At 39.6% G+C, this 10,529-nt stretch overlaps 1 protein-coding gene across 1 annotated transcript in view; it reads right to left on the bottom strand.

The window, feature by feature from the left end:
• Window positions 1–2,195: 2,195 nt before the first annotated feature.
• Window positions 2,196–10,529, bottom strand: part of LOC139741126 (cholesterol 7-desaturase nvd-like) — a 43,723-nt gene continuing 35,389 nt past the window's right edge. The window contains exons 2-7 of the mRNA XM_071651712.1: window positions 8,645–8,836; window positions 6,525–6,709; window positions 5,427–5,521; window positions 4,184–4,331; window positions 3,016–3,189; window positions 2,196–2,377 (exon numbers count right to left, since the gene is read on the bottom strand). Coding sequence (XP_071507813.1) covers window positions 2,216–2,377; window positions 3,016–3,189; window positions 4,184–4,331; window positions 5,427–5,521; window positions 6,525–6,709; window positions 8,645–8,836 — 956 coding nt within the window. The 3' untranslated portion in view covers window positions 2,196–2,215. The remainder of the gene's footprint in view (window positions 2,378–3,015; window positions 3,190–4,183; window positions 4,332–5,426; window positions 5,522–6,524; window positions 6,710–8,644; window positions 8,837–10,529) is intronic.

Genomic DNA, 10,529 nt, shown 5'->3' with positions numbered 1-10,529 from the left:
TCAGTGAAACCACATTATCTTGTACAGTATTTCATGTAATCTGCTTCATAGGACATTTGAGCAGTGCATTAAAAACACAATATAGCATATTCTTGCCCGCTTGATTTTCACTCTGCAATATGAAAGCGAAGTCAATGAAACGCATAGACAAATCTATTAATTCCACATAGGCTACCATTGTCACTGGCTGTGCAATAATACACCGTATTCTGTCTCCTCTGTTGCACGGGCGCTTGCTGACTGTGTGAACTGCAAGTGTGCAAACTCTTGTTGCAATTCACGAGCACGCAAACACGAGCACGCAAACACCTTGCTACACAAGTGCAAGTCACTCCTATTTTTTTTTTCTTCAGCGCAGAGTCGACTTCAAAGTTCAGTAGAAATACAGTACTTTTTTGGTTCATGCTTTCTCTAGATGATTATATAAATGATAATGGCTTTAATCACTAGGATACCAAGGAATATTGCACTCATTCGAACCAATATTGCATGAATCTTCGAATCTTCGATTCATGCAATATTGGCCATAACTTGTGCATTATTTCCTGGTACCCCACTCATGCCATCCAATATGATATGAATACGAACTCCTTTGCCCAGTGAAATACAATGTGAAATACGGCGGTGGCGACTCAAACTTTGCATGAAATGTGCCAAGCAAGAATCAAATCATGTCGTAAAATACTGCAAATCATTCGGTGGTGTGTTTCTCATGTGACCCCACAAATTTTGTGCCCTTTCCCGTTGCAGGTTTATGTGCGTGCACAATGCTTAAATTACCAAAAATATCGAGGCATTATATGAATGAGAACAGTATCACATCAAATACTGAATGGTATCTAAATCTGTGACCCTGATATTTTGCCAATGAGGTTAATGGCGAACAAATTACTTCAGTATTCAATACCACAGCAAATTCACATGTGAATGCGATGCTCCGAGAACAGTGAAAACTATGATGATTTGGTCTCATACATCCCAATTCTCAATTCGAGATAGAATCCTTCAAATTTAATTACAGACAAAAAAGACATACAAGTGGACAGAGATGGGGGTAAAAATAGAAAGACTTCATATTCCTATTGCTCCATCGCACACATATTCTCATCACCAATCTCTATATGGAATGAACGCAATTATCAAAAAAACTGAAACCATTATAAAATCAAGATAATGACTTCCTCTTATCTTCTTTGTTTGATTTTTTCTTCAAGTGTAGCTTATATTACTATTCCTATATCTCACACCCTACATTAACTTTGCATCATATATATATATATATATATATTCTCATCACTAATAAATATTCCATGTGTGCTCACATATCATCTGCCACATCACGTTACAAATCACTGGAGTTTAAGCCATACCACTGCAAATGGCCCATGCCCGTCTCAAAACAAGTTATCACAAGTCGTTTACATCAGTGGCACTGTCATTCAAATCAGTGTTTTGATTTAGAAAAAAGAGAAATTACTTCCTTGTGTGCTAATTTCCCTTGGACATGAAAATATTACACAAAACTTTGGTATTAAATCACATCAAACACATAATAAAAAAAAGAAGAAGACAAACATAACATATCTATCAAACATTTCCATGATCAAAGCAAGCCTAAAAGTATCAAAATATGCACATCACACTGTGACTACTTTTTCTTCCTTTAATCTAATTTATCACTTTCCTAACAAACACATGGTAAAAATTCTATTGTTCTAATTCAAAAATTATGCACGGCAAAGAATTCCACCCATGAACAAGAATGCATCAACAATTCACTTCCATTTTCCATGCTTGCAAAAGCATTTACATTGTTCTGTGTTTTTCTTTTTTTTTAACATGTATTTATGTTATTCTATTTCTTTCTTTTTTTGAATTGCAGCTACCGTTCTGCTGAGGTTGAGTGGTGGGAGAAATACTTACAGATATACACAAGCATCCTTCATCAGCAAATCACTGTCAAAAAAATCTTCATTCACTCGACCACAACTCTTGGCTAAGTCTGGGACAACATCCTGATCACAGAAAATGGTGAAGAAAAAAAAAAATCACACTTTCCCTTTGTGTCTTGCAAACTATGACACATATAAAATGCACTGATACATCTTCAGTGCGACTCTCTGAAGGTTGTCAGGACGCTTGGTCTCCAACCCTTCCCTCCCCCTCCCCCAACCCTAACGCTCCACCCACCCAGATCCCGACAGTCATGACGGGACTACCAGTCCAGTGTCGGCTTCTGGTCGCTGAACCGTGGGGTGTGCTCCGAGAAGAACTGTGAGTACCAGCGCCGGTGCTTGCCGATGAGCCTGTCCTGGGCGACCAGGACTGGCTTATTGAGGTAGGTCTTGTGGTTCCAAATCGTGATGTCGCGCTCAAACTGGAATACAAACGGATCACAAATCAAACGAGTCACATGGTATGAGTGCCTCTCCTGATATATCTGGCAAATGCTGAAGCACTACGAAACAAGACAATGAAACTTTGAAAAAAAAACACAAAAAAACACACACACACAAAAAAAAAGGGATTTTTCACTACCATCATCACAAGATGTGCAACGAGGGATTTGATTGTGTTGCAGCAACATGCTGGAATTCTTGTGCAACAGCCTCAAAAGCCAGCAGAATGATATGTACCATCCTTGAGAATTGGCCACATGCTCAAAATAAAATGCAATCAAATATAACATGTGCAAATCTTGAGAAACAATAAACTACCACGAAATTTGTGCACAAAACATGAGACAGAGCATCGAAAGTAAGCAACACAATCAGGATTAAGTCACAAAATATTGCACCCTACCAGCTCATTAAGTGCACTTCATGCAAATAATTTCTGCAGTCTTCTCACAGTCACAGCTTGCAACATGCTCAAATTTTGCAGTTAAGGACCACCCTGCTTTAACATGGACTATTCCAACAGATCTTCACAAGAAGAGGAACTTCAAATCAAATGAGGATGAGGAAAAAAAAGGGGTGCAAACTCCCTCTCCATATTATTCTTTGAGTGACTCACCTGAAGATATTCTGCAAGGAGAAAGAATTTGGCCAGCCACCTGGGCACAAAAGCTGTGCTGAAGACCTGCTGAGTGACCTTTTGCACAAGTCCCTCCGTGGGTGTCACCCCTATCGAGATGACAGCCGACCCAAATGGCAGGTAGAAATATAAAAGCACATGGGCTGGTCCATTCTGTAATGAGGGGTGAGAGGGCAAACTTGGGGTGATGGATGTCCATCAAGCAAAACATGTTCAAGTTAAAAGAGGTGACTACAAAGCTCTTTGTTCACTAGACAATTAAATGTTTGTGATCAACCAAGTAGCCTTTAGGTCCAGTAATTTGGGGCAACATTAAATAACAAGCAATAACCATTCTCTTGAACGAAAGCATTTCAAACAAGATACTTACCTTCCAACCCAAAAAGAAAGAAAAAAAAGTTAGATCTAAAATCAGGGATATATCAGTGACATTATATAGTGAACCACCACACGCTTGATTTTCTATTACATCTCCAAGGCTTACAACTTTATGTGCTTTGTTTGCTTGGTAAGACCTATCTTCATTATCATAACTTCTTTACCAAGACAAGAGTGAATTGAAGATGGCACTTTACAGCTCTGATTTTCTGGGGACAGTGGTATTATTTGATAGTGTTTGTGGCTGTTTTACACTGATTCTGGGTGCATGCACTGGTCAGGGAGGAAGGCCTTGAGCCTCGGTGATTATGTTTGCCTTTTCCTCCCCTGGCAACCAGCGGCATGCACCTAGAATCACCGAAATCTTTATATCATGTAATATGATTTTCCCTTTGTATTCTATGTCTGCTTGTATTGAATATTGAATTGCTGAACAAATAATAATGATAACGGTGCAGAGTGCTCAAAAAAGGATTAATCCTGTTTTACTCTTCATAAATTCTCCTGTTTCTGCCACGAAAAAAAAACATCTCAATATGTGATAAGCTGGCCAGTCCAGCATCCATATGAAAATGTTTAATCATGAGTATTCACATGCACGCTTGTCTGAGATGATAGTTTCGATTTTTGGACTTCAATTCTTTCATTTTTTACCAAAATGAATGCAGGAAGGACAGGTGCACAGACAACCCTCTCAAAAACATAGCGCCTCCGATGACACTTTGTCAAAGAATAGAAGAGAAGTTGGAGAGTGCTCCTTGCTACCCACCTGCCGCGCCTCGCTCTTCGTCTGCGTCATCATGAGCGGGATCCCGAACAGGCTGAACGAGTGGTAGATTGTCATGATACCGATGTGCTTGTCATCTGGGTCCTGTTCCCACGTCCCTCCCCACGAGTGTCGTGCCCAGCTCAACCACCTGATGGGGAGAGGAGTGGTCGTGATGGTGGTGGAGGGATAGAGGGTGGGATGGGATGGAGAGGTGATGTGGGAAAGGGGATGAGTGGGAAAGGGGATGAGGGAGGAAGGAGGTGGTGATTAGGGGGAGGGAATGTAAGGGAGGCAATGGAGGAAGTGTGGGGTAGTGATAGAAGGGGGAAAGAGAGGTGGTAAGGGAAAGAGGGAAAGAGGTATAGGTGGGATGGGGCAATAACGAAGGAGGAACATAAGGGGACAAGGGAGCAAGGGTGGGGTAGTGATAGGAGGGGAAGGAGAGGTTATGAGGAAGAGGGGTGGGGAGGTAAGAGGGGTTGATACAGGAGGGAGGAATATAATGCAATTGGTGTGTGTTTTTCTCTTTTTTTAAAATTCAATGCATAGATTTCAATTTCGTGAAATGTGCATTACTGCGGAATTGTAGGTTTAATCAACATATAGGATATTTTCGTTTGTCCTTATCGAGATTGGATTTTTTTTTGGTTGTCCTTGTCGGTTTTTTACTATCCCCCCTAATATATGCCTATCATCACTGCACTAGAATCCATAGGCCCTACTGTACCATCAAGTGAATATCAATCATAGAAACTCCTGCATTTTAGTGAATATAGTCTCGGGGAAAATAACATGAGATAATAAATGATAATTGTGTTATACTAATAATCATAAGGTCTTATTTATCCTGGGTAGCCCCTTCAATGTTGCAACTGCTCTACCAGAGGGCCCTGTCATTATCATTACCCTAGCGTTGCCCGGTTCCCAAATGCACCTTGGTCAAGAGGGACGAGATTGGTAATAACATCTCATCCAAGAACATCTGAAAGTACTGGGTGGGAATCAAAACTTGGGTCCCCCAATTGGGAGCCAGGAGTCTTATCCACTATACCACAGCACCCCCTCTATGACAATGACAACAGCGATGAACGATTACGATCATCGAGCATTGAATTGCATCCAGGGATGGAGCTGGATCTACACCACACACGGTGAACCCCAAACCCCTCACAATTTACAAGCCCAGGACATTGTTCTCCGTTCGATCCCAAATAAATTGATCCTGAAATTTGTCGCGACTTACTTGGTCCCCATGTATCTCAAGTCGTTGCCGCTGACGAAGAGGTTCCCGTGGACGTACTCGAGGTGATTGCAGTCCGCTCCATTCTCCGAGATTTCCTGGCAGGGAGGACATTGGGTGAGGAGGCACGTTACACAGTGAAATCACCTGACTGATCAGTCATGTGACATAGCGAAATCATCTGACTGATTAGTCATGTGACAGAATAACCGTACTATTTGGGGCTCTCTTCTTCCACAGAGTCAGAGGGGTGGTGTCAATAAAAGTTACTTTACCTCTACCAAGGAAGTCATGTTTTTGTTGGTTTTGATTTGTTTGTCTGTCTGTCTGTCTGCCTGTTTGCAAAATAACTCTTCTTCTACTTCTTCTTCTATGTTACTGTCTACCATCCCTAAGAAGGGGCCAACCAGACAAGGGGTGTGCTGGTGTTTATAGCACGGAGAGAGAAGCTTAGAAACTAGTAACTTTGCTCCTGGATGTAGTGGAGGGAACCCATTAATAGTATTTGCAAACTTTTTTTTTTTTGCAAATTTTTCTCAATCTGTCACTGATATTTTTCATGTACTTATATTTTTACATACGCCTGATCTACATAATATATATGAAGGCAAACTTGTCTTTCAAAGACAGAGTTACACAGAAGTAGTGCACGGCACAGTGCACGGTAGTGTACATGCAGTGAATGCAAGGTTTCTTTAGATTTGTGCCACCCCTGCATAAGCGCTGCAAGGTGAGTACACAGTGCACACCATCTAAAGATACCGAGCGTACACTGCACTTACATTGTCGCACAATGGGACAAGAGTACTATTCCTTTTATAAGACAGCAAGTTTTGATGAATAACAAATAGAAAAAGGGTAACATAAGATCAAATACACGACAAATGATAGACAAACTTCAACATGATATCACAAGAGTGGTATATCACTTTAATATTTGGTGCAACATCTACACTCCTATGCAGTGCGCAAAATAAGTTGAATGCCATGTGACACGTTTTGACCAATCACCCCGCTTGAAATCATGTGGCTATCTTATACATGCATCAAATATATTCCAAACACTCCTCATTGCAGAAGAGAGCGACAGAGCCTACATACCTCTATGTGGGCACAGATGGTGTGCTCCGTCTTGCCATGGAAACGCATCTTGCCCCATTTCTGGCAATCCATGGATTCTGGTTGCCATTGCGGTTCCCGCCCCTCCGCGTCGTGCCACACAAACACCAGCCCGTTCTGCTCCAGCATCGGCCACGCCTTAGAGTGCGCTACGTTTGGAATAGGCTCTGGATGACAGGGACAATGATAAAAACATGAGAGGACTTTATAACTATGCGTTACATTTATGTGAGATATAAAGACATGTGGGTTGAGTGAATGCAGCAATATTAGTAGAACACGTCAGTGAGAGTTTGAGGAAAATCGGACAATCTGTTCAAAAGTTATGAATTTTTGAAATTTCTGCTCAGTCACAGCTGGATAATAAGACTATTATAGCTTATGATGTCACATGTGTACAACAATATAAAGAAAGTATAAACGTGAAAATTCAACATATTTTCACTTTTCTTGCATAACAAAAGAACACTTGACTTCTCTCTTTCAGAAGGCAAGGGGAATGATATTACCCTTTACATACATCAGTAAAAAGTCAAAGAAATGTGCACTTTATTCAAAAAGTAAAGTTTTGTGAAATTCTTTAAAACTCCTTTTATTTTCCTTATCATCGTTCTATGCATCATACACTGTAGTAGTCTTCTTATCCATCAGTGATTGCGCAGATACTTAAAAAATTCATAACTTTTGAACGGATTGTCAGACTTTCCTCAAACTTTCACTCACGTGTTCTACTAGTAAATACTGTTGCATTCACTCAGTCCACATGTATATGAAGGTGGACTTGTCCTTAAATGTCACTTGATATAGTGACAATGATGGATAACTTCTCCAAAGATGAAGTTTCCATTAACTGCAGAAAATTGGACCAAAGAACTATCAGCATCATCATCTACATCATCATCATCATCATCATCATCATCATCATCATCATCATCATCATTACCATCACCTCTGAAGCAGAGGCATCCAGTCTTTTCTTGTTTGTGTATGAAAACAATGAATGAAAAGATTATCACAGAAAGAAGACTACAGTCCTACAAATCTTGAGATTTCAACCTAAAACTCACAACACAAAGTAACTGTTTCCTCCTTTTTGGCCTTTGGAAATTTAACAAATATTTGTTTTTCTTTCTTTCTCTTTATGCAGTATACTGTATGAGGGTATACAAACATCCAAGGAGCTGCAACATTTGCAAAGAATTTGTCTTGCAAACAAATCTTTGAACATTCAAATGCCATTCTCCTTCCCTTCAACAGATATGCAAACACACACAAAATTATGAAAATCATTCTCTAAAAGTTCTTAGCGGACAGAGAGATATCATTTGTAATATCATAGATAGTTAATGCTGTCTCGCATTTGTGATTACTGGAAAACAATTCAAGCTACAAGTTTATAACCTGTTTATCATGCACTGTAAAATAAATGCAAAGTCATCTAATTTTGGCATAATATTTTGTTCCTTCGCAGAAGAGCACACCGATCCTCAGAAAAAAAAATACTAAAACATATGATGTAGTACATTAAAACTTAAGCTGGTACAAGTTGTATTTGGTCATGTATTATGTAGACTGTTTTGTGGAGTGGAAATTTTTGCAAATTATTATACTCAAACTTTCAGAAAAACATAACAAAACATTGAGATATGAAGTTGTGTATACAAGTCTTTATATCACTGAAATTTACAAATGATCAAAGTTCACTAAATTTGGGCCCAGTCAGAAACATTGACAAAGTGAAAGTGTCCTTTCTGTTGACATTGAATTTATTAGAAATCCACCTATTTGTTAGCATGAAATCACTTTCTATGGAAAACAGTTAGGTCTTGTGATTTAAAAAAAAAATCAATCTTGTGATGAATAGTATGCATGGGTGCCCATTCATTGCTGCCAAAAGCCACCCAGCACCTCGATTAGTGCATAGAATAGTCACTCAACCTCGCCCAAGTCGAATCTATTTGGACTGAAGAAATAGCTTCGACTTTAAGAGAGAAAGTTTGAATTATGAGGGATTCAAATCAATAGAATAGTTGTACCCTGCGTTACTACAGTACCCCGGTGTATGGCGTGACGAATCATATACATGTATCTGTGAGACTTACTATCTGACGGCTTGTATGGGATGTCAACGCACTTTCCTTCCTTGCCCTCAAACTTCCAGCCATGGAAGGGGCACATCAAGCAGTTTCCCTTGACGAGGCCACCGACGGCTATGTTTGCTCCGAGATGAGGGCAGTATGCGTCGAGTACGTGCGCTTCGCCATCTTCACCGCGAAACACCGCAAACTCATGGTCTGTTGCACGGGGGAGGGCAAAGAAACGAATAGAAGTGAGAAAGGATGAAGAATTACCCTTTAAGGATACAAGACATTCCTTCTAAACTGCAATTATGTTCCACAAATATCATTATACAGCAGACCTCACGTATAAAAAGCACACATACTTTTGTGCCTTAAAACTGGGGCTCCTCAACAAGGTGTTGGCTAAAATACTCTCACTCAAATAAAGCCACAGAAACCCACTTGTTTGAGGCTAGAAACATGAGACTATTGCATTGGGTAGAGACACTTGACAATGTCTGGAAATGACTCATGTTATGTCTAAAATATTGGATTATTTCTGGATCTAGTCATCATTTTGAGATTTCATCGAGCCACAATGGCTGCATTTCAGCCAATATTTATACAACCGCCCAGCTCAAAACCCACAAAAAGTTGCAGAGAAGATTCTCTGTCATGGATGAAAATATATCACATGGGTTGACCGCCTCGAATTTCTTAAGTTTGCCATTACCTGGAAGAGTAATTTTTTTGCTACCTACTGTCAAATTTTGGTGGCTAAAAAACAAAATTGAAATTGAAACATTAACAAATTTTCTGGACTATGTTTTTAGGGATAGGCGCTACTTCAAAGGGAAATGTGTATTGCACACTTGAGTGACCCTAATCTTTAAATCCTCTTTTCTCCCTTTTCTATGATACTGCATTCCAAACCTCTCTTATTTGACCCACTTTTTAAATGGGTTAGGATACTCCAGTTTATAAACAAGTTATACATCATTTTAAATCTTAGAGCTTACAGTTAGATATTCCACATATTCAGCGAGTCTAAACTTCTGTGAATCGAGATTTCGAGATGATTTTGCAAATGTGGATAAATTTGCGAACATGGATAAATTTGCACTTGTGGAGTACTGTACTGAACGGAAAAATGTATGCGCATGTCACATTCATATTGAGATCAGAGTCAATATTTTCATGTGTCTTTCTACCACTGCAAACTTATAGCACCTCCTGACTCACAAAATTTGTGCAAATGAAAACCTTGTGAAATATTCTGTGTATCCAGTGGTCTTTTAAACTATGTAGATGTTTGAAATTCATTTTGGCCTATTTTCTGTAGATTTGGAGCTGGTCGGTCACATATAAATGCAGGTCAAACAGAGACATCAAACACATAAAAAAAAAAAATGTTCCAAACTCTTCATTCCATTCTGCACCTTGTGCTTTAAAACCAGAAATGTTTGCATGCATTTAGATATTTTGAAATTCGCGAGAGCCAAGATTTGCGAAATGAAAATGTTCTAATGTATAAAGTTCCTGTCGACGCTATTGAGCATAGACTGCCAGTGGCAATTTGCGGAGATTTCACGCCGCAAAAAATATCTCGCTTTACAGTTCGTAATTAGCTACTATACAGAAGTCATGTGATGGGAGGGTTGTTTCCAAAGAAGACTTGGCTTACAGCTGACATGAAAAGAACACACATCTGGCTAATCACTTCTCAGTATCAAAGTCATAGCTACGAGTGTAATAACAGCCACTACACAACTTTCTGTCTTCTTTTCTCAGTTATTGGTCGACGTGAATGAACGACACATCTGGCAAATTAGTCCTCAAAATTTGAAGTCACGGTCACCGCAACACATCCGCAAAAGATTTTCATTCGTTTCCTTTCACAGCTCACAGTTGACATAAGTAAACAACA

The sequence above is a fragment of the Diadema antillarum genome, unplaced genomic scaffold, assembly GCF_040938485.1.
Source record: "Diadema antillarum isolate AM-2024a unplaced genomic scaffold, OU_Dant_1.0 seq00000906_RagTag, whole genome shotgun sequence".
Classification (NCBI taxonomy): Eukaryota; Metazoa; Echinodermata; class Echinoidea; order Diadematoida; family Diadematidae; genus Diadema; species Diadema antillarum.
Note: the sequence above shows the minus strand (reverse complement) of the source record. Positions and strands in the feature narration are given on the sequence as shown.